Here is a 24,138-nt window from a genome sequence, read left to right as displayed (position 1 = left end):
CTGCAAGTTCTACATGCGCATTAGCATTACCAATTTTTTAGATTTTTTACGATCAGGATTTTATAGTTTGGTTTTTGAGGAATTTTAACGTACCTTGTGGATTTATATGATTTGAAACGACCTGATGAATGTTTAGCAAATTAATAAATTTATATGATTTGAAACGACTCGATGAATGTTTAGCAAATTAATAATACTAACAATTAACATGTAAGAGTGTCTGTTGCTTTTTGGCATCTATATCACCACCAATATATAAATGCAACTCCAAAATTAACTTCCATATTATTTTTTTTGAGCAAAAATTAACAAATTTGCTCATAGGAATAAATTTGATCTTTTGTATAGCTAATTTGTTTGGGCATAGGCCATAGTTTGTTTGGCCTTAAACGACCATATTTCCCTTTTTCTACGCCATAACACCTACACAAATGGCTACCATAAACCCACCTATTGCGATCTCTTACCAATTCCACCTATTCAAACTAATGCAGATATTTCTACAAACCTACTATTGTGATGCCTCAACCCTTAATCATAAAATCAAACAGAATCATTAAACCTCCTACACTTACAGGCCTATTATTGCAACCTCCTAAAAAGTGCAGTGGGAAATTTTGACTCTACGAGTTCAAGTAAATCATTTCCCATCTATCTCCCTCCTAAAAGTACGATGCTTTTTCTACATATTTTCGAAATATCAAATTTTCATAATTTTTTCTAATATATTATTTAAGATATTTAAGCTCAAAGTTATGCATTGACATTCGTAATAGGGTCAACTGTGTCACGTATTATGGGACGAAGGGAGTATCATTTACTAAAATACCCTTATTAATTGTAGTTAGTGGAATAGTTAAGTTGGATGAAATTCAATAAATAAGGGTATAATAATGAAAAAAATAATAAATGTTGCATTGGTATTCTAAAGTGACAATTATTTTGAGAAAAAGAAAAAATAGTAAAGAGACAATTATTTTGAGACGGAGGGAGTACTCCTTTGGGTTAAACGGTGTTTACGCTTCCTATTTAGGCGAGTTTTGGTTTATCTGTCTATAAAAAAAAATTGGACACCAACCTTGTAATTTGAAGATTTTTTGGTTTTGGACATTCGTGAATTTTGACAGTACAAAATAGTCGATATAACACAGAAGTAAACCAAAGTTCGCTCAAATTTCAGGTGGCAAAAGTACCTTAAATTTTGATATCATGAAGATAAAAAATTAAGGAATCTTCAAATTACAAAGTTGGAATTCAAAGTTTTTTTTTTTTACAGAGGGCTAAACACCAGTTGACAAGACACAAGTAAGCAAGATCCTTCATTTAATATGACACATACTTAGGGGATTTGATATATGTTTCTTGCGAATGGAAAATATTTGGCTAGGATGGATGAACCCACTTTATCTTCCTGACAAGTTCCACACGAATATTAGTTACTACTATTAAACATAGTTGGGATTTTCTTATCAATAATACGACAAAAAAAGTGATCCTTATCGACTTAAGATCTGCAGGTCAAGAGTTGGTTGAATGGTTGATTGGCAGCTCCACATAGGGGGTGATGTATCTGTAGACACTTCGACAAACAAATAATTAAAAGCCATAAGTGGGAAGTTTTTAGGGTTATGGATTGTACATGGACTAGAACTAATTAGTAGGTTTTAAAAGAGCATGATATATCTTTTAAAAAAAAAAAAACATGATATGATACGATGATTAGGGTTTTATGACCCAAAATCCTAGTTGGACAACAGTCTCAGATGACAGTTATAGACATGTCCATAATATGGTCTACTCTTAGATTAGTGACTTAAGGATGATCTGATCCGTTAGTATATTGAGCTTACTCAAATTCAAAAAAATTAATATACGAAAATGTTATTCATACTTTATTTTAATCCGAGTTTCATATTTTATATTTGTTTAATACCCATCATCTTATTACATAATATAATCTTGATGATGTTAAGTCAGTTTTTCATTTTTTTTCTATGATGGAAAAAATCAACCTTTAAAATTTAACAAAAAAAAAAAATCAACCTTTAAAAATATTGGAGTAAATTCTTCAACATATTGGAATGGAGGCCTGGCTCAATCAGAATTTTTTTTTTGTCAAAGTGAAAAGTCTGAGGTTCGAAACCCGGTCTTTGCATTGTTCTTGCAGCTATCAACTGAGTTGTGCTTATATGCCGACTCAATTGAAATCTTAACTCAAAAGATATTGATGTAGCAAATGTTGATTGGTTTACTTTATTCAGAATTTCAACTGATGCTCTTTGATGGGACAAGAATGTTCTCATTTTCACTAAAAAACTCAGATTGATTGGATGATCTTTTTACAAAATTTACCACCAAGCTCAATTATAATTGATAAGTAAATTAATCCATTTGGGGTTGGTCCAATGGTTGGTTTGAGACCTTGAAGTGTGCCCCTCTCAAGGTCTCAGTTTCGATTATCTCTGTTGCCAATTTCGGTGGGTTAAGTCCATATAAAGCTATGCTCTTACTTTAAATGGACCCTCTGCAAGTGGACGACATGATTGGACCTCTCGGATTAGTCGGTTCTCATGCAGGATATGGAGTTTTCAAAAAAATATTGATAAATAGATTTTTCAAACTCCTAGTTTTATGGAAGATCAACATAGGATGATTCACACAGCTTGATCTTCTCTTCCCACAATTTTTTTAAAGGTTAATGTTGATGGTACTCATAACATAATTACTAGTATATCTATTTGTGGTGGTATTTTAGAAATGTTAATGGGATTTTCATCAATGTCTTTGTCTAGAATTTGAAAGTTTGTTATGCTCTCCATTATGAACTTCATGCTATACTCCTTCGTCTCAAATGTGATCGTGATATTCATCTACATGATGTCTTTCTTGACTGTGATTAAGTTATACTCCCTCCATCTTTTTTCTTCTGATGTTTTAGAACTTCAATTATATTTTAAAACTTTTGATGTTTTAGTGAATTTATTATTGTTTTATCAAGTTTACCCTTTTTAAAAAACACCATAAACTATTAAAGTAATTGTGACATTTGGTTCTTCACATGTGAATTTAATGATAAATAAGGACATTTTAGTAAAAAACACATAAATATTTATATACTTTAATTACTCCTTAAAACTTGTGCCAAGAGCTAAGTAGCAGTTAGGATGGTTCAATTCAATCAAGAGTGCATCTATTTTATACTTTAAATCTTTCATTGATGAGATTCATTATACGTTCCAACTTTCCTTCAAAAAAATTATGTTGACGTATCTAGACTTAATTTTTAACTAGATACATCCAATTTTGTTGACCAAACTTTCTTTTATAAATAGGACCGGAGGGAGTATGGCAAAATTCACCGCTCTCAAAAACAAGGTTCATAGATGTATTATTCACTCTTGATTTATAACAAAAGTGATTGATTGTTTGATTTATAATATTGTTGATGAAATATTCATGTGTAAAATTAGGCTTGAATTCAAGAACAAGTAGAAGAAAATGTGTAATCATGTTTGATGTCACACTTTTGGACCTACCAACTTAATGTTAATTGATCTATAAACATTTTTTAACGAAGTTGGCTGAAACAATGAGTGACACGTAAAATATAAACATGCACACATAACGTGAATTAACCAAGCGCGACAATTATGTCAAAAATAAAAATTAAGCGCACAGTATGAGAGTGAGAGAAATAAAAGTAGAATTTTTTTTTTTTTGGTAGTGGAATAAAAATAGAATATACAATAGGGAATATATTATTACTAATTAAAATAACAATTTTTTTCTATGACAAACTTCAATGGTGTTAGCTATGTTTTAAAATACAAATTTCATATTGTTTGGTGAGTTATGATGGAGACTGAATCTTGTTCGTAATTTCAGTCACAAAGAACATAAACTTATCTCTGATATATGTCACAACAGTCACATTATTGAAATAGAAAGCATGTCTAATTTTTTTTTTTGTAAAGAAGGAAAGCATGTCTAATTATTTGCTTATGATTTCGCTTAGTCATAAATTTTTCCCTCACCTTAAAATGTGTCACCTAAGAACATCCCGGGTCAAATCACAATGATAATTACACTTCTTCGAAGTAATGATCAACAACTAAGACCATCTCCAATGGTCCTTGTTGAAGCTTGTTGAGACATGTTGAAGCCATTGGAAGAGCCTTGTTGAAGATGAGGTGGAGGAGTTGGGTGATGAAGGTATTCAACATGTTTAATCCTGCAAGCTGAAGCCACGCGGCGCGTTTTTATTGTTTGAAACCTGGCGCGTGCGTTACACGCGCCGACAGGGCGCGTCGGGCAAGATGAGGGCGGAGAGAGAAAGAAAAGTGGGGGGATAAGGGACAGCTGGCGCGTTCTTATTGGCTGGTTGGATTTTAAATTATCTTCATATTTTGCACTCAATTATTTCGGTGGAAATAAATTTTTTATTTTTTATTTTTTTTACCAAAATTCGTGATTTTTTTTTCTCTATAAATAGAGACTTGGATCATTTCATTTGGACACAGAAAAAAAATCAAGTTTTTCACTCTCTTAATCTTATTATTAGCCTTTCTTTTAAGTTTTAGTCTTTGATTAGTGAAATGGTTCCCAATAACAATCAATTTAACACCCAAAATTCTTCTGATTACCCATTTAACTAGCAAAATCCCAACAATTATCAACACCCAAATCAATTTCGAAACCAACATTTTTAAAAAAATATTGTTTTTTTAAAAAAAAAATATTTGTATTATTTTAATTTAATTATAATCGATAATTATAATTTTATGTGATTATAAAAACAAAAATTAAATAAGAATAAGAAATAAAAAGTAGTGGGGTAGGGTGTTGAATGAAAACTATTGGAGTAGTAAAAATTGAATGGGTGTTGAATTAAGAGAGAGAAAATGATGTGGAGTGTTGGGAATTGAAAAAGTGGGTGTTGAAGGTTATTGAAAAAAATTTCCCATTGTACATGGTCAAAGCAATCGATAATTCAACTTAATAGATAGTAAAATCAAATCAAAACCTTAAAAAGTCTTTGCTTGCAGTGTTACAAAATACGAATGTTCTCTAGTTGGTGTGTAATTTTATTGTTTTCAAATTACAAATAGTCTTTGTGAATGATGATGCAGACTTTACGGCTTTCCACTTGTGGATTTTGAAGTGATGAAGAACATAGAGCTGAAAACGACAAAGCGATGAAGAACAAAAGTTTTGTCACTGATGCTACTCTAAAAAAAAAATGAAGTATGTTCGTATTTTACAAGGATGAAAGAGAGGACTTGTTCAAGTTCATTATGAATGGTGTCTAAACCTATGCAACCTAATTAAGACCCTCTTGTTAGTCAAATAATTAGCTGATAATTATATCTTGCAAATTGCTTGTAATGAAAAACGACAAATTAATTCTCGAAAAGAAATACTCCATTCGTTTCAAAATACATGTCCAATTTTTGCAATGTGCACTATTCACTTGACTTACTTTGACCATATTTTTTAACTAATGTTTAATACAAATATTAGCATGTAAGATGATGTTTGATTTGTCTCGACAAATATTTTTAAAATATTAAATTTTTATAATCTTTTACTTTAGATAATTAAAGATATTAACGGTCAAAATTATGCATTGACATATGTGAAGTGGTTGACTTGGACATGTATTTTGAAACGAAGGGAGTATTAAAGTACATGACATCTTTATCTCAATTTTTCGTATCAAGACCCTTAAATTGTTGCATTGTCACAACATTAACATCATAACTGTGTTCAACGTCGTTGTTTTATAGCAGATGCTAGCATAAAATCTTTTAGGTAATTCAGTTCAAACTTGTTAAAGGTGAAATTATGATATTTAATAAAAAAAAAACTGTATCAGGAACAAACATTAGTACAGTCCCAAAATAAACAAATTTCAAAATCACTGTCTCATCATAGTACAATCCCACATGATTTACAGACAAAACCCCCCAAGTTATTTCTTCTGTTGAATTCTTAAATTGGAAAGTAAACTTCCAAGTTTCAACCACAAGAGCTCAAGGAGCATTACCGCGTGTAACTTAACCGCATCACTCTAAATAATCCAATGAAATCTACACATTTTAGCATACAATGATATCATAACATTTAAGGAGAAAATTTGTTCATGTATTCCCAAGAACACGAAGGTGATATGGTGGTCCACGGCAAAAAATTGGCTCAGCAGCTGAAGTTGCCCTAGCACGAGCCCGAAGGATGTCATTTGCATCATCGATCACTGCTGCGGCGAGTAGCGTATACTCTCCTGGGACAAGGAAATGCAGGCAAAAAGAATGTTTGATTTGCTGAAGTGGGGGGATTTCAATGGTAATTTCACTCAGGACACCTGAAAAAAGAATTGATTTTGGCAAGACAGTACAATGTTAGAAAACCATATGAATGCATACCAATTACAGAGAACAAACAAAAATTGAATATTACCGGTCCACAGAACAGTTGATTTGGTACCATCTACACAGTTTTCCCCAGCTACATCTCTGCATGTAATGTTAAGATTAATTTTGATCGTATCCTTTGTGTTATTATGGACCACAACTACCATTGGTGTCATTTCATGTGCAAGCACGGAACTTTTGGAAGCAGGGGATTCAGGTAAATCAGATTCTTTAACAGGATCAAGATTATCTAAATCAGATTCATCTCTAACAAGCTTGAAGCCAAATGTCAGTGGATCTGGCAGCAACACATCCATGACTGATGTCTGTAGAGCAGCCTGGATAGCATCCTTGATATTTAACTCTCCAGAGCTATTGCGTCCCGAGTGCCATTGAACCTTAATCCTAGATACAAGGTTCTTGATGCAAGCATTGAGTTCGGCTTTGCTGCTCTTTTCAGAGAATGATGAATTTCTTCCTCCACCAATCCCATCTGTATGAGTATCCTTCGATAAAAAGGAATCATCAAGAACAGGTAATTTAAAATGCTCAAGAGGCACAAGAACCCTTGCTGAGCAATCTCTATCAATTCTTGTTGTAGGATAGCCGTATTCTGTAGCATCCTGATCAGCTAAATGACTGTCCTCGTTACTGTTGTTCTCCAGTTTGACAGAGACATTGATTTCAAATACAACATCAGTTGGATTAGACAGCTCAAGTTCAAGAAAACGCAGTCCCCAGCTTCCTCTGAAAGGATCTATTTTCACCAATCTGTCCATTTTTGACTCTGAGTTAACATGTCCTCCATTGGAACTATTATTCACATCATCCAACTTAGGAAGATTTTCACTAACATGAGCAGGAAATTCCATTGAAAGCAGCTGAGCCTTCACAAAAGACAAACCCTGCAAAACACAAATCTGCAGGGGAACAACAAGGCGTCTACCGGGGGATACAGCGTTTGGATCTTCAGATGTTTTCAGTGGACCTGAAATAAACATGGAAAGAGCCGTAGTACCAGATATAAAAGGACAAGCACAAGTTAGTAACAGTCCTCAGCACAGCAGCACATGAAACCACCAAATGACAAATCAATAATGCATGTTATTGCTAAAATAGAGAATGCCAGTGTGCCATAAGATGGGAGCTACATAAGGAACCTTGTCAAACATATTTCAACTATTTACGATGGGACAGGACTAAATGCAAGAGAACAATGATACTGATATAACAAAAGGGGGAGAGGAAACATGGAAAAATTGAAAAGGGGGCAAATAACGCTGCACAATCTAAATGAATAAAATATTCAGATCCACAAAAGGTTTTGATCTGAATGTATTCCAATGTAAGGCCTGTAGACTGAACTTCTAAACTCATCATGAAAGCAAGAAAATAATGATGTCTTGAAGACAGTACCGGCGTAGTGTATCAACAGTGATGGGCAACTTGCATCTTTGGAGTGCCTCGTATTATCAGCATCTGCCACACCAACCTGCCAGGCTCGCAAAGTCACAGGGAATGTAACTTCTGCTCCAGGCTTTAGAGGGAGGTGAGATTTTAATGTTTCAGAAGAATATGTAATTACAGAATCTTGATTTTTCCCGGACAGTGAAATATGTGCCTGCTCAATTGGAACTGTGCCTGCATTGGCCAGACTTATCCACACATCACGAATTTCGCCTTCGTACAAAATGATGGCCCCATCACCTCCAACAACATGTGATATCAGCAATGGAAGTGGCGGTACTACAGAAATACTTGGAACAGATACATTCTTCAACTTTGGAGATCCACAACACCGGAAAGGGTCAGAAAGGACAAGCCCTTGTGCGGCCCCAAGAAGCAGATTGTCAACCTCTTTAAACAGGTGTTCAGTAATAACACCAAAACAATGAACGATGCACCCAGGAATTGTAACTGGCCCCACTGATGTTGGAATGCCAGATAAGGTAATCACTTTTGAAGAATTTGGTAGAAGGCTTATGCTCACAGGAAAAGCATCAAAATTTCCTGAATGCACAGAGAGATATATGCTATCGACTCTTAAATCAAAGCCACACGGGTTTGCCAATTCCACTAAAACCTGGATCGGCTCTCCAACAATCCAAACAAGCTCTTGCTTCTTGATATTATTTGGATCTCCTTTACTGAATGGCGTGTAAATGAAAGGGCCTGAAGGAGCAGAACCCACCCACCAGTCTTCTCTAGCAGGATTACATTTAACAATGTCCATTTGTGTTGGGTGGACAGGAAAAGAATGCACCCTGAAAATAATTAAATTGTTTCTTGGATTAGCTCTCCAAAATTAATGTAATTGACCAAATTAGCATTTGAAAAACTTGACTTGAAAGGGAAGATGAAGGAATATGACTTGGTCATGATGAATTGCGTGAAAAAAAATTCTTTAACCCAGTAAATACCTTATAAAAGGTAAGGCGGGATCAGCACAACGAGTCCCTGGTGGTAGCCTCTCGGACGAATTCGAAAGTGCATTAGCAAGACCATTTTGCCCAGCAGGAGTTATTAGAGGATAGTAGGACCTAAGTAGTCGTGCCGCTGCACTCCATGCAGTAAGAGGATCTCCGGCACGAACTGCAGAGAGCAGAATTTCTCTTAATACAACCATCTGGATGGTACTCCATTGAGACTCAAACAATGAGACAACTGATTGGTGATATATTTTCCCACCATCAGGTTTATCTGATCCAATTCCCTTCTGTGAAGAAGCAACGATTTAAATTACATTTTTATAACTGGAAAAGTTTTAGCAGCAAAATAAGAGATGTTTCCAAAAGCAAATAAGAGACAAGCAGTAACAGTTTACTATCATAGCAAGTAATAATTTCTAGTTTAAAAAAAGTACGACAAATCAATCAAAAATTTCTCTCCAATACATAAAATAGTTATATTTTTAAAGTAACATAAGCTAGGCCATAGGTGTTTCGAGTATCCAAAGAAATAAGGAGTTTTGATGGGTGATGTGTGTATACTCACATTATGAATAAAATGATCGGAAACCGATGATCTATTTTGAACATGATAAGCTTTTGTGGTCATTGCCAAAACTTGCATTGCACTAATTGCAGCCAGCCTATTTTCTTGCTGCAAATATAACTGAGCAACCTGTCTCGAAAAGAAAGCGGCTTTCCTCTGGTATCCAAGACTACCATACAAACGAGCTATTTCAATGTATAATATGAGTCTATCACTTGCATCAATTAAAGATTTAGCACCATCTGCAGCTGTGGTTAACAACTCCACCACCTCCTTGGCCAGCTCTCGCCTGTTGATTGAGAGAATTCAGCCAAAATTGGTTTTCAAATAATAAAAAGAGAAACATATTGCTTGATACACCTAAATTCCTCTTGATAACAAACTAGTATAGATATTCTAAATCTCATATGTAAAATACCAACTGTTTTGAGTAAACAGGAGCATGAAATTTAAAAATTGATGAAGCATCATTCAATTGAAATGCTGGTCTAACTTCAAGAAATTAAACAGTGAAATGCAAAATTCATAATGGCTCGTCGCGGTGCATGTATTCAAGATGATAGAGATTTGGGTACTATGGGGTGCCCTGGTCAAACAATTAGTAGTGTGGGATGCTCAGTAGAGAATTTAAGTGACTTGGTTCTCCGCCTTGATGGCTAGCTTCTTAGGGAGGGTACTCAAGTGCTTAGATACTTCTCAGAATACTCAAGCTAATTGAATTACGTATTCATAATGGGCATCAACATAGCACATTTATCACATTGTAAAGCACAGCAAAGAACGTACCTGCAAAGGAACCTTGCTAATTTCAAAGTAGCTTCAAGTTCAAAAGTTATGGGGGAAACTCTACACAAAAGAAATAAAAACACTAAGAAATAAAAAAATAAAAATTGGAATAATCAGCATGACGCGTAAATATAGATTGAGTAATATAACTAGGGAAAGCACAGCTAAGCAATAGACATCAGAGAAATCGGTTAATGAAGGCTCAAACCTCAAAGGATAACTTCTTACCGCTGAGTATTATCTTGTGACTTCTTGTAATGCAAGATGACACTATTATAACGATATCTAACTTCATCCTCCAAGATTGAATCTTTCTGGCCCATACGGTCAACCATAAAAATGAAAAGAAATAAATAACACTAAATGTGAATGTAGACAAGAGCGTGTTCATTTTACAGGACAATCATGGTCGTCATATGACTTATATCTATACTCCTATGCGATGTAGCATGCACTGCCTGCCACTACTCTCAATTTATAGAAATATACTACAATATTTATACTGCAGATACCATGCAATGCCAGAAAACTGTCTATAAATTGAATCAATAACCAAATTATATATGACATGCAGCATTTCCAAGGTCAACTAATTTCCGCCTAAACCTCATGCCCTTGAATTCTTGAGTAAAAACGAAGACAAGATTCATTTGATAGCCGTATGAACATATCATCTTTCCCTTCTAAGAACCGAAATCTAGCTTAATTGGAGCACAAATTAGAGGATAAAGATTTTAGACATTGGAGCCTTAAACTGTCGATACTCTAGTCTACTAGTTCATGCTTTCTAAATAAATTATATACAAAGTAAGTAATTGTTCATACGTTGTCAGCAAATAAAAAAACAATTAAGCACTTGAAAAAGCAGTTAACAGTGGACACATAAAAAACCACTACGGCTGCATGTCTCGATCCCTTCCATTTTCAAAATGCAAAACTAATCACCACACAAAAGCAGTGTTTAGTGTATATTTGGGTAAGGATTTTACAATCGTGGTGATTTAGTCAAATTTGAGTTTGACCAAAGTTTGCAAGCAAGAATCTTGATTGTGAGTAACCACACCACAGATCTGGATATTTACTAAAACCACATTTGACAATAGAGGAAAAAAAAACTCTCTACCATGAATCCAAACCAAACACGCACTTTGGATGCAATCAGAGATAGGGTTCACAAAACTCATAACGAAGAGAAGTTTTTATGTACCCACATTACTTCACCGGTTCCAATGAAAAACACAACGCATGTGGATTGCCTAGCCATACAGTCCACAATCTTTAATTATTATTGTTTTTTTTAAAAAACACTATTCAATTTTTAATCAAACTCAGAATGAAAGCACGAAAAGAAGAGGGAAAAAAAATACCAGCAAGGCACAAACACTGCCCTCCAATGCACCAGCATACCAGAAGTAATCCCCAGTCGACCTGCCAAGTTCTAATGCAGTAGAATAATGACGATTAGCATCAACAGGAGAACCTGCCAGCAGGCAGTAATCACCAATCGTCTTCTGAGCACGCCCAAGTCTCCGTTTTTTGGCCTTGATAACCTGCATTCCACACAAACACACAAAAGATCAATCAAATTGAACTTCACAACAAGGCCTGTTTGAATTGGCTTATTTGAGCTGAACGTATCAACATAAGAATTTGAGAAACTGTTTGGAACAACTTATAGAAACACCTTATGGCATGTCCATAAGTTGTTTTAAGCTTATTTTTAGAAGCTCTCCAAAATGGCTTATGAAAACAGCTTATATTAAAACAGTTTGAAATTATTTTATCTTCTGTTATGGAAATAGCTTATACATAAGTACGTAGATGGTAAGCTATTATACTATAAGCTCTTAATTGAGCTGTTTATCCAAACAGAGCCAATAACACGAAACCAAAAATCAAAATCCACATTATAACACATAACACCGCCAAGATATAAAAATAAAAAACAACAATAATAATCATGATTCATGACACCTAAAACATGAACACCTCCTCTGAGCTGAGACTAGCTTGAGAATCCAAAGGCGTCTTGAGAATAGTTCCAGAAGATTCTGCTTGAAGCACCCACTTCTCAAACTCCATTAGCAACGAAGCAGCTACTTCTTGCATCATAGTATTCAAATGAAACTCTAACGTTGCACGATCCGCAGGTGGAAACAACCTCAAATTTCCACCTCTCTTGCTTCCATCCTCAAGCTACAACAAAAAACAAAACAATAAATAAACTGTCTTTTTTTCACGAGTTGATAGCTCATTTGGTAACGAGCTTATAGCTTATTTTTACTAGCTTATAAGCTTATATAACTAAAATACAATCATTTGGTAACCATCATTTTCTCACTACCTGAGAATCATTAGGGTAAAACGCAAAGCAGCGATCAACAAGCGAAGAAGGATAAGATTTACAGGAACTTGCAAACTGATCAACAACATCATTAAGATGATCCAAGGAAGAAGGACAATGAACAATGCCAACAACAGCAAGAGTTTTCCGATGCGATTGAAAATCTTCCCAGGGACTCGGAGTAGCGCCGCCGAGGACGAATTTGAAGCGGAGTGAACCGGAATCCCAGGGTTGATAAGCGAAAGGGGATTTCTGGTGTTCGGTGTAGAAGGAGGTGATGGCGGAGAGAGGGATGGTGTGGAGTGGGAGGAGGAGGGAGTAGTAGTCGCGGAGGAGTGGTGGTGGGATTAGTCCGATTGGGATTACGGCGATTTGGATTGTGGAAGACCCTTCTATGCTTACTTCTGGTTCCATTCCATTCTGTGTGATCGTCGGAGTCGTTGGTTAGTTAGTTACTTGCTCTTTCTCACTGTAAAATGACCTAAAAGGACACAAATTTAAACTCGATAAAAAAATTAAAATGGTGAAGGAAGATTTGTTTTTCCAAGACACTTTGGTCACTGCCTATTTGCTCCACAAAAATTTGTGAATCTTTCGGGATTGCTTCATGCAATCAATTTGGTGCATGATCTACTTTCTAATGTGGATTTTGAGTTAAATGTGAAGATAGTTATAGACTTTTCAACAACATAAATCATAACATTACGAAATTCAGTACTATATTAGCTTAATGTAGATGTTGTTCTAGCTTAATTTTAACAAACTCATGTTGAGTTTAGTCGGAGATAAGCGATGAGGTAGCTTATACATTAGCTAGGGATGTGACATTTTTAGCTAATCCTCGTACTTTTGTTGATGTACCGTCATGTATTAACGAGTTGTTATCTAATGAAATACTATAAGCATCATTTTTTTAAAAGGACAAAGAAAAAACAATTTGAATGTGAGATTTCAGGCTAAAATTGACTTTAAACCTAACGACTAGTTTTTGGCTAAGAGAAAATACAATAACATCATGTTCATGAATCCATTGAAATCGACGAGTAATTTTTTTTAGGCTTAAATATGCCTTTAGTCCCTGCACTTTCATCAGATTTTGGCATTGGTCCCTGCACTTTCCCTCTATTAACTTTCTGTTAAAAAAACACAAAACTATTGGTATTGGTCCCTGTACTTTGTAAAAATATTGGTATTGGTCCCTGCACTTTGCAAAAATATTGGTATTGGTGCCACGTGGCATGAAATGATTGGGCCACGTGGCACTCCGTTAGTTTTGTGTTTTTTTTTAACAGAAAGTTAACGGAGGGACCAATACCAATATTTTTACAAAGTGCAGGGACCAATGCCAAACAATAAAAAGTGCAGGGACCAATGCCAAAATCTGATGAAAGTGCAGGGACCAATGACACATTTAAACCTTTTTTTTATTTCACAATTATATTGTTTTTCATTAAATCTTTTTGGGTTAATTATGTTTCTAGTCCCTATAAAATAGCGACCTTGTAAGTTTAGTCCCTACTTAATTTTAATAGCATTTTTAGTCCCTATAAAAAAAATTACTTATAATTTTAGTCCCTGCTAAAACAAAGTTTGATTAATTATCCTTAAACTCTTAAATTTTTGAACGATTTTTTTGAGACAAGATTAGAACACTATGAAAGGTTCGTTTACTAAAATTTAGAATTTTCTGACATGAAATGAATTAAATATGAATTTTTTAAAACGACAAAAGTTAAAGATAAAAAGTAATAAAATCTGGATGTAGAAATCAAATTTTGCAATAATTTTTTGCGGACGAACTTTTAGTAATGTTCTAAACATGTCTGCAAAAAATTGTTCAAAAATTTAAGAGTTTAAGCATAAATTAAACAAATTTGAATTGAGTAGGGACTAATACTCAGAGCAGAACAAAATTAGGGACTAAAAATGCTATTAAAATTAAGTAGGGACTAAACTTACAAGGTCGCTATTTTATAGGGATTAGAAACATAATTAACCCAATCTTTTTTAACTCAAACCAATTGATCTATCCAACCCTTGCCTAAGATAAACTATCCAACAAATTTAAAGCATTTAGTCACTACTCCGTTTATAATGCTTTTTGAGATGTTACCTGTTTGAAAAATTTCAATATTTTTTTAAAAACTAGGGTGTGTTTGGTTACGAAGAGAAATTGTGAAGAGAGAAATAGGTAAGAGAGAGTTTGAGAAGAAAGAAAACGGTGAGAAATTGAGTAGATTTGATGTAATGTTTGGTAGAAGAGAAAGATAAGAGAGATAGAAGAGAGAGAATAATGTAATTTCTTTTAAAGGACAAGAATACCCTTAAACAAAATAAAAAGAAACTAAATAATTGTTTGGAGTAGGAAAACATAATTTATGTTCCCTTTTGTGAAAAAATAATTTATATTACCTGCAATACATTTTTTTTTATCAACGTTAACTAAAATTTTTATTTGAATTAATTAAAAAATGAATAATTTTTATTAAGTTATAGTACGGAAGTGTGGTTAATTTTTTATAGTACGTAAGAAAATAAGTTAATATTTTTATACGGAAGTGTGGTTCATATTATTTTTGTTGCTAAGTTAATTTATTTTGAGGATTTTTTTTACTATGAAATTAATTAAAAGTGCGATAAACTTCACCTACACAAGCATTCCGTTATATATTTACGTTTTTGTCTTTTCTTGATGCAATGGAGGGCATAATTGGGAAATTGCAAAAATTGCAACTCTCTCGCCTGTTTCTTCTCATACATGAGAAGACTAAAAAAACAGTGGGCCCCACAGATTTTAACTCTCTCTTCTCTCTTTCTCACCACAACCAAACAAGAGAAGTATGTCTCTCTCTTCAACTTCTCTCTCTCCTTTTTCTCCTCTACCAAACACAGTGTAAAACAATACAAAAATGATCTAAAGCAAAAATGTTTATATTTGCATGGATTAAAAAATAAATCATATTTAAACCCTAATGGTTTAAATCATATTTAAATAACCATTAGGGTTTTTGGACTCTCCCACCTGCTTCATCTTCAATCGGCGCCTTCCACCGAAATCGTCGCAGCTCCGTAAGCTTCTTTCTCTCTCTCTCTGTCAGAATCAAGATTAATTTGCATCCGTTTTTCGTTTTCTATCAATTGAACACCAATTTACTTGTAGCTTCAACTTCTACATTAATGCGTTTGTATAAACACTAGCTTAATTTAGGGATTTTAGCAAGAAATTCAAGGATGTATACAATTCGTGTAGTAATTTCATTCACGGAAAAGTTCCTAGAATGTGATTGTTTGTGTATGCTTGTAATTAGCTTCATTAGAAGCTTTTGTTCGTTTATTGCTAGAATATAGTTGCTTCTAGCACCGAGTTCAGTAATTTTGTTCTCTCTTATTTCGTTTCATTGCCCTCGTGCATGCTTATGTTGCTCTGAAGAAATCAAATGGGTCACTGTCAAAATGTTATATTGAATCAAAGTGGCAAATGGGTCATTGACAAAAATTTATTTTGTAGCTAAATGGATCATGTATCATTAGTTTTAATGCAAGACCCTGTTTGGATAAACAGCTTATTTGCAGCTTACGGTTATGTATAAGCTATTTATAGGGAAAAAAGATAAGATTAAGTTGAATTGTTATAAGCTATAAGCTGTTTTAACAAGCCATCTTGGAGAACTTATGCAAATAAGCTGACAACAGCTTATGAATATGTCTTAATCTGGTTTCATAAGTTCCCCCAAGCAGTCTCAGATAACTTATGCAAGTAGATAAGCTAAAATAAGTCAATCGAAACAGGTCTAAAGTTTTAATTTTCAGGCACTGTCACTATATCTCAAGCAACCGATCATGTGTGTGACTTTTGAAGTGATTATGATAAGCATCAAACTTTTTTAACGTTCTACCAGTTATGATTGATCGACAGTGTAAAAACTTTTTACACTAATGACATATATGAATTAAATGTATTATGTGATAGATTTGTAGCCAAACCACATGGGGAAGATGATTTAATTTATATTATGTGATAGATTTGTAGCCAAACCACATGGGGAAGAGAAAGCGAAGTGAAAAGGCTGAAGCTGAGGCCGTGCCCAAAAAGGAGGATGTTGCTCCAGAGAGACCAGTGAGGACCCTTTTGGGATGGAAGGATAAGAATGATAATGAGAATGAAATTGAGGCTAAGGATAATGGTGCTTCACCTGTATTCAGGAACAAAGAGAAAGTTTTGGTTACTTGCTCTAGGCGTATTGTTTACAGGTACAAATCTCAAAACCCAAATATATTTTGCTGTATCCGCACAGTTTGTGCTTGTTTTGAGTTTGGATTTGTTTATTTTGGTTATGTTTGGCAAACAACTTAGTTAAGTTATTATGCTGTAAGGGTGTATCTTGTAAGTGCTTATTTATAAGTTATTTCTGCAACAAAAATTAAATTAATGTCAAATGGTTTCGATGTAAGTTATAAGTTGTATCCATAAACTATCTTGGAGAGCTCATGGAAGATGATGAAAACAGTTTATAGACATTTCATATGTTGTTTCTAGAAGTTGTCCCTAACAGTCTCACAAGTGTTTATTCCCCGTAGATAAATTTAAATAATGCAATCCAAACAAGCTCTTTGTGTGCAGTAAAATAATTATGTCAGAACGCTCATGTTTGTGTGTGAAATTAAGCACAAATATACTTCTTTGACTTTTATTGTGGGTTATTGGCTTTTGAATATGGTATTGATCATAAACTTATTATAGGTACCGACATTTGATGTTGAACTTGGTATCGCTTCTGCCTCATTGCAAAAAGGATAACAAGGTTGAATCGAAAGAAACTAAGGGCGCCACCTTGAATGAGCTTGTTGAGCTCAAAAACTGTTCGTCGTGTTTATTTTTTGAGGTATTCTTTTTAAACATTTTTTATGACATAAGGTTTTTCAGTGACATCTATGCATTATGTTTATGAGCTATGCTATGTTGTTGTTGAGTTAGAAAATTGACTGTTTGTTTATGGTGTGAGGAATTATTTCTATGTTGATATTTAGATTCCCTAAAAAAATGTTGATATTTAGATCTAATGCAATATGTTATTGTTGGTTAATTTCAAATTGATATAATCTGTTTCCTTTTTGTTATGGATTACGCAACTGATTCTTGTGTCTTGTAGATTTTTTTTTATCCATTTTAAATTTTAAAGTGTAGAACACTTTCACTCCTTTGTTTCCCCTCCCAAATTGGTTTTCTATGTATTTACGCAGTTTACTTATTTTTTAAATCTGGCGACTGAGACAACATTTTCCATTTAATCTCGAGTTTGAGTTCCAGTTATTAATCTCGAGCAAGTCTAGTCTATTTGTAACATTTGGATAACTATCTTATATCTACCTTCTTTGTATGTGAATTTCAGTGCAGGAAGGCAAAAGATCTTTATCTCTGGATGGCAAAATGCCCCAACGGCCCGTCTGTTAAATTTTTAGTTAGTGCCGGTAATATTCTATCTGTTTGTTATCTTAAGGTTACTACATAAACCAATTTCCTTGCTATGATTATATAGTATTCTAGGATCAGTAATCCAGTTCTTCATTCTTCTTTTTGAATTATGACCGCCTCTCTTTCTCTCCGAGGCCATTTTACTAGTTTCTCTTTTACCGTCACTGCTTTCCAGTGCACACAATGGAGGAATTGAAGCTTACTGGGAATCACCTAAAAGGCTCTCGTCCTCTTTTGACATTTTCATTAAATTTTGAAAAAGATGCATACTGGAAATTGTTGAAGGAGATGCTGTTACAGGTATTTGGTTTGATTACTCTTCTATGCACAGTTTTGGATTCAAAAGTTAAGGTCATTTCGATAATACCATCTTAGTTTGGTGGTGATTTGGGGGTGTTGCGTTGTATGAGTTCCTAGTATGATCGAAAGTTGTATGTGCATTTTTCTGACGTATTTGTGATCTATTGTCATATATCTATATGGTTAAAAGTTTCTTAATCTGTCACCGTTGACTTGAGAAGTCTATAAATGTTATGTTTGGCTCTTGTCATGGTTTAAAATTTTAATTGTGTAGAATGCGGGCTAAGCATTTATTCCTGTTCACAATTTTCTGTAGTTTTGGTTCTTGTACTTGAGTTATGTATTTGAAGAGGGGTGTGGATTGTGTGTGCGCGCGCGTGCATTTTTTTCTTGGTTATTAGAATAATCAAAGTATACACAATTTTGATTATTGCTGACGTAGTTTTTCTTTTCTTCATCCAGATATTTGAAACACCGAAGGACCACAGAAAGGCTAAGCCTTTCCATGACCACGTTTTTGTTTTCTCGATTGTTGATGACCATATATGGTTCCGAAATTACCAGGTTTGTGTTTGCATTTGCAAAAGATTTAAATAATTGGCATAACATTGTTTTCAAATTTGCATTATTTTCGAGTTTAAACTTTAAAATCTGTTGGTTTGTTGTTTTCAACATCACTCTGCTAAAAACAAATAAGCGCTGGCATCTTGGTTATAATTATGCCAATTGTTTTGGTTAGCCATAGTTTTTGACTTAGAGTGAAATTGAGATGACAAATCTAAATGTCCTCTTTCTTTGCTAACATTGCTGATGGATAAACTGGGTTTGTGAACATTTCAAATTAAAGCATTAGCCTTAGGTTCCTTTACAAACAGGCTTAAGTATATGAAAATAAAAATATACTTAAACACAATTACTCTGAAGACCAATAGAAATATGATATTATGACATGTGTCTAGATTTGATGTAAGATCAAACCAAAACCTTATATACTATATCAACGAAGAAGTAAATGATTGTTTTACTATGGTTACATGGAAAGCTTTCAACTGATTTTTTGTAAACCACTGGATGCTATTATCATGTAATTACATTGTCTACACTTCTAGTCTAGGAGAAAAGAAAATGGATTCTTCACATAGGTATGCATGTCTTAAACACCATGACGCTACCACATGTGATTGACGGATCTACAGTGTTACTTATTCATGCATTGATGACTTTTATACTAATCCGGTGGACTTAATTTTGCTTATTTTATAATGTATGGAGGTCTTGATAATTTAAACAAGATAGAGGTATTATTTTATGCTGGCACACTTGCATTTTTTTCAGATGTGGCTTTGCAATGCGATTCTCATTTTCTACTTTATGTTGTCATTGATGCTTACTGAACTATGTTACATAATAAAACACATTTTTATTCTCATGCAGATCTCTGTTCCTCACAATGAGTCAGACAAATTACCCCGTGGAAGCCTTGATAAAATGACATTGATTGAGGTCTGCAAATTGGCTTATCGATTTATATTTGATCTGTCAATTCCTAAGATTCATTTAACTGATGTGTGCAAGCTACTTGTTTAGGTTGGTCCACGGTTTTGCTTGAATCCGATTAAAATATTCGGTGGCAGTTTTGGAGGCCCGACTTTATATGAGAATCCACTCTACGTGTCGCCAAACCAGGTAACAACCAAAATATTCTCAATGTACACTTATAATTTCTGTAATTTTCTACTGAAAATAACTACATATTGGTTATATTTTTAACTTTTTTATATTGATGTAGATCCGAGCTTTGCAGAAGAAGAAAAAGGCTGGAACGTTTGCAAAGAAGGTCAAAGCAAAGACAAGGAGGAAAATGCATGAGATGGCCAATCCTCTTGAGCCTGATGAGTTTGCTGATATGTGGAAAGATTAATCTTAAATTCACCTGCCTCTTTTCACTAAAAGCAAGAATGGACATTTCACCTTATATCCATCATGAAATGGTGATTTTTGGCTGGCAGTCCGTTCTCTATAGCGGCTTTTTGATGTTGCGAATTGCTTTATATGTTCTATTGGAGATATGGGATGTACTTCTATTTGATTGTTCCCATCAAACTATGATACTATGATCTGTAATGTTATTTTCTTAAATTATTGTTTTTCTGGTGACTGTTTCCTACCCTGCCGAACCTGCACTATATATTTTTGCTATATTTATATTCTTATTAGGTGTTTTAGTCAAGTAGTATTTAGCAGACAAGGTTGTAGTTTTTAGCCTAAGATTGACTTGGCTTATGCCCTTAAACATGACCAGCTTATTTTTTTCATTAATCTCATGAGAAGTAAGAATTACCACCTCCGTCCCTAATTGTAAGACCCTTTTGAAAAAGTAACATAAATATTTGGGAAGCTATATTATTAAAAAAAAAAAAAATTTAGGAACCTATATATAAAATAACACTTGGCTTCCTTTTTCCATTTAGTAGCTTGTTTAACAAAGTGTGCGTTCCTAGGCTAAGGGTATGTTTGGTTTGCAAAATTGTTTTTACTTGCTGAATGTTAAAATATGTTGTCTTGACAGATTTGTGCAACAGTAAATATTTCCTTTAAAATTTGAACCTTTAAATATTTCCTTCCCCCCTCACTCTACAATGCCTAGTTCTCATATTGGTGGCAAGAAAAAATAAATACCATTTGTTCCCTTTTTGTGCTTTTCTCATATTGGTGGCAATAAAAAATAAATAGCATTTGTTCGCCTTTTGTGCTTTTTCTTGTCCATAAAATGCTACTTATTTCTTGCTTTTAGTCTTACCTCCCAGGGGACATTTGCTTTGCCTGCAGATTCGTCTTTTGAAAAGCAGTATCCTAAATTTTGGGACTTTATAAAGAGGGCATGTACCAAATTGATGAAAATTTTAGTTGCCATTCAGGGAAGACATCCTTACTCCTTTGGGGATAAATTTGTGCTTTCATCAGTCATGGACTTCTGTTTGAATAGAATAACAGATCCCGAGCCAAATCTAATGTCATTTGAACAATTTCTTATTCAATGTATGGTGATGATTAAGAGTATTCTGGAATGTAAGGAATACAAGCCGAGTCTTACTGGTCGGGTGGTGGATGAAAAAGGAGTTACACTGGAGCAGATGAAGAAGAATATTTCCAGTGCAGTTGGTGGTGTTGTAACCACCCTTCTCCCCAATGAGCGGATAGTCCTTCTGTGTAATGTATTGATAACAAGGTATTCACTTCACAAGCTCTTCTTGGATTGTTTATTTGACCAGCATATGTCTTGTTTTCTCAGCTGAGTAAGCTCTAAAGATGTGGCATATGTTTGTTTATGCACAGTTGTCAGATTCAAAAGTCTTTGAAAGATTTTGGAGGGTCTGCGGACTCTACCTCTGAACACACACATGAGTTTACCAAATATAAGAAACATTAAAAAAAATATAAATAATACATGCACAATATAACATAGTAACATAATAATAATACAACATTCCAAATTATAACTCCATAGGGTTTGGATCCTCTAAAATGCAAAGTGAGTAAGTCTGGGGTTTTTATTTTAACAAACTCGTGATTCTTATGATCTATCGTACAATATCTACTTTTGATCTGTTAATTAATGGTTGATATTACTCACTTTACACTCTAAAGCAGGGACGGATTCAGAAATTTCGATAAGCGGGGTCAATGTCATTTATCATCAATATTTTAAATATATATATAATGCATAAGAGATAAAATGATAATATCATTATCATCAAGAAGAAGTTAAAGATTACAAAAATTGTACCATTGTATATCAAAAAGTGAAAGACATCTTAAAATCTAAAAAGTATAGTTGCTCTCTTCTTGGCTTCACCTTTTGAAAGTGTTGTATGATTTTTTTAATTTTCAACACTATCAAATATATCATTCTCGATATATGTTACTAGACAACCATTTAAAAATTCATCGCGCAGTTGATTCTTCACATAATTCATAGTAGAGAAACTTCTTTCAACAGCTGCAGTAGCCACCCGCAAAAGCAATGATAACTTTAGAAGTAAATACACCATCGGATAAGCAATATGTCTTCTTGTTTTCACCATCACCCTTGGAAGATCACTAATCCCATCTAAATTAGAAAATTGTTTGAAGAAAATTCAAAGGGATAAAAATCTAGCCAAAGTAATTAACTTGTTCTGTAAGTTACACGTGAATGAACTTTATAAATTCCACTATGTTCATTTATACTTTGTCTTTATTGGAATGAATAAATTATGTTGAGGGTGGGGTCAATATTATTATTCTAGTGGGGTTTATACATATAAATATATGATTATTGGTTTAAAAAACAACAATTAAGTGGGGTCAATTGCCCCCATTTCCAACAAGGTGGATCTGTGCCTGCTCTAAAGTGAGTTGCTCACTTTAGAAGAGTCGGATCCAACTCAATAATGCAAATTAACAATTTAAGAAAAAGGGTAGGATTTAATTATCCAAATAATGAGAAATAGCAAAAAACACTAGACACAAAATATGCCATTCAAAACTAAATTGGCAGCTTAAGCTAAAAATACAACTTTGACTTTTATTTCTTTGCCTCTTACTCTCTTCGTCTCTAGACAAAAAATAAGTTTTGACTTTTATCTTCCAAATCTCTAACTTCAGCACTCTTAAGTTTGAATTATATTCATTCCAAATCTATCTGATTATTCACATTTTACTAAAAACATCCAAATCTCTAACTTCAGCACTCTTAAGTTTGAATTATATTCATTCCAAATCTATCTGATTATTCACATTTTACTAAAAGTTCTTCCGCTGGTTTTATTGCAATCTTAACTTGTGTTGATGATCTTGTTCTTGTTGACATTGATTTAACTGAAAATAGAAATGTTAAACATTTGGCTTAATGGTTGCTTTATCTTTTGCGAACGCACAAAACATGTAAAAATACATGTAAAAACCCATGCCAATCCGGAATAAGGTGCAAATCCGGAATGTTACAACCCATGCCAATCTCTTCTAAGGACTAACTTGCATATTTTATTCACAAAACTTCTGCACCGTGGTATTTTTAACTATCTGCTTTAATTTCCAAACTCAACATGGTATTTATACTACTTGACCCATTTGACTTAGTCTTAGCTATCTCATAATCAGTTAGGAAACAGTTGCTTTTGTTAGGTTTCTGTTAAGCTTGTATTTTATTTCAGTTTTAGTTGTTTTGTTATCTTCCCCTTCTTACCCTCGGTGATATAAAAGGGGAACCCTTGGCATTGTATATTCTCAATTGAACAAGTCGTCAGAATGAAGAATATTCAATGATCTCTTGTGTTAATTGCATTTCCATGGTTAATGGTTTGATCTCTGAGTTGGCCTAAGTGATTTATTTAGATATTTCATAAAATTAAGTTGACCAATAAATTTGAATGTTGTTAGCATAAATAAAATAAAATTGAGTGCCAAATCAAATTTTGATCAAAAACTACAAACTTTAATTTAAGTCGGATTAATTTTATAGGCAAGATCAAAATATAGTTGACATCACCAAATATGTCAAAATCAATTCTTTTTATACTTTAAAATCAAAGATTTATGTGAAACCAAACATACCCTATTTCTACACTCTAGACAGTTGGAGGAAGGCAAGTAGTTATCTCATTGTCAACATCCAAACTAAACCAATTTTATTTGGCAAAATAACAAAACCACAATTTCTTTTATGAAAAATGGCAACAATGCAATTCACACGATTAAACATGACTCATACAATATACCCAAAAGAAGAGACTAATTTACCATTTCACAAATAGAACCTAACAGTTCAATCAGATATTTTAAACATTAGT

General features: G+C 33.8%; 2 protein-coding genes across 2 annotated transcripts; one reads left to right on the top strand and one right to left on the bottom strand.

Moving 5' to 3' along the window:
- Positions 1-5,827: 5,827 nt before the first annotated feature.
- LOC146908079 (trafficking protein particle complex II-specific subunit 120 homolog) lies at positions 5,828-13,001 on the bottom strand. Its single transcript, XM_085726793.1, has 10 exons — positions 12,535-13,001; positions 12,180-12,386; positions 11,558-11,740; positions 10,419-10,504; positions 10,191-10,250; positions 9,405-9,693; positions 8,831-9,126; positions 7,827-8,674; positions 6,457-7,398; positions 5,828-6,361 (listed from the first exon to the last, which is right to left on the bottom strand). The coding sequence occupies exons 1-10, from the start codon at positions 12,946-12,948 to the stop codon at positions 6,141-6,143; spliced, it is 3,546 nt and encodes a 1,181-aa protein (XP_085582919.1). The 5' UTR covers positions 12,949-13,001; the 3' UTR covers positions 5,828-6,140.
- Positions 13,002-15,535: 2,534 nt separating this feature from the next.
- Positions 15,536-20,474, top strand: LOC146908078 (ribosome biogenesis protein BRX1 homolog 2-like). Its single transcript, XM_085724858.1, has 9 exons — positions 15,536-15,603; positions 16,557-16,785; positions 17,276-17,417; positions 17,925-18,003; positions 18,183-18,307; positions 18,770-18,871; positions 19,742-19,810; positions 19,895-19,993; positions 20,097-20,474. Exons 2-9 carry the CDS (start codon positions 16,574-16,576, stop codon positions 20,226-20,228), a joined length of 960 nt encoding a protein of 319 aa, XP_085580984.1. The 5' UTR covers positions 15,536-15,603; positions 16,557-16,573; the 3' UTR covers positions 20,229-20,474.
- The last annotated feature ends 3,664 nt before the right edge of the window (positions 20,475-24,138 follow it).

The sequence above is a fragment of the Medicago sativa genome, chromosome 7 (assembly GCF_051527215.1).
Source record: "Medicago sativa cultivar Bolivia chromosome 7, Bolivia_mono, whole genome shotgun sequence".
NCBI classification, from domain to species: domain Eukaryota; kingdom Viridiplantae; phylum Streptophyta; class Magnoliopsida; order Fabales; family Fabaceae; genus Medicago; species Medicago sativa.
Note: the sequence above shows the minus strand (reverse complement) of the source record. Positions and strands in the feature narration are given on the sequence as shown.

Bases quoted from the DNA above. Each gene is read 5' to 3' on its own strand.
- LOC146908078 (XM_085724858.1), top strand. From the start codon at position 16,574: ATGGGGAAGAGAAAGCGAAGTGAAAAGGCTGAAGCTGAGGCCGTGCCC. The intron at 18,004-18,182 runs GTAATATTCTAT...ACTGCTTTCCAG, and splicing joins TAAATTTTTAGTTAGTGCCG to TGCACACAATGGAGGAATTG. The intron at 18,308-18,769 runs GTATTTGGTTTG...TTCTTCATCCAG, and splicing joins TGAAGGAGATGCTGTTACAG to ATATTTGAAACACCGAAGGA.
- LOC146908079 (XM_085726793.1), bottom strand. From the start codon at position 12,948: ATGGAACCAGAAGTAAGCATAGAAGGGTCTTCCACAATCCAAATCGCC. The intron at 12,387-12,534 runs GTAGTGAGAAAA...TTTTTGTTGTAG, and splicing joins TTTACCCTAATGATTCTCAG to CTTGAGGATGGAAGCAAGAG. The intron at 6,362-6,456 runs GTAATATTCAAT...TTCTTTTTTCAG, and splicing joins ATCAACTGTTCTGTGGACCG to GTGTCCTGAGTGAAATTACC.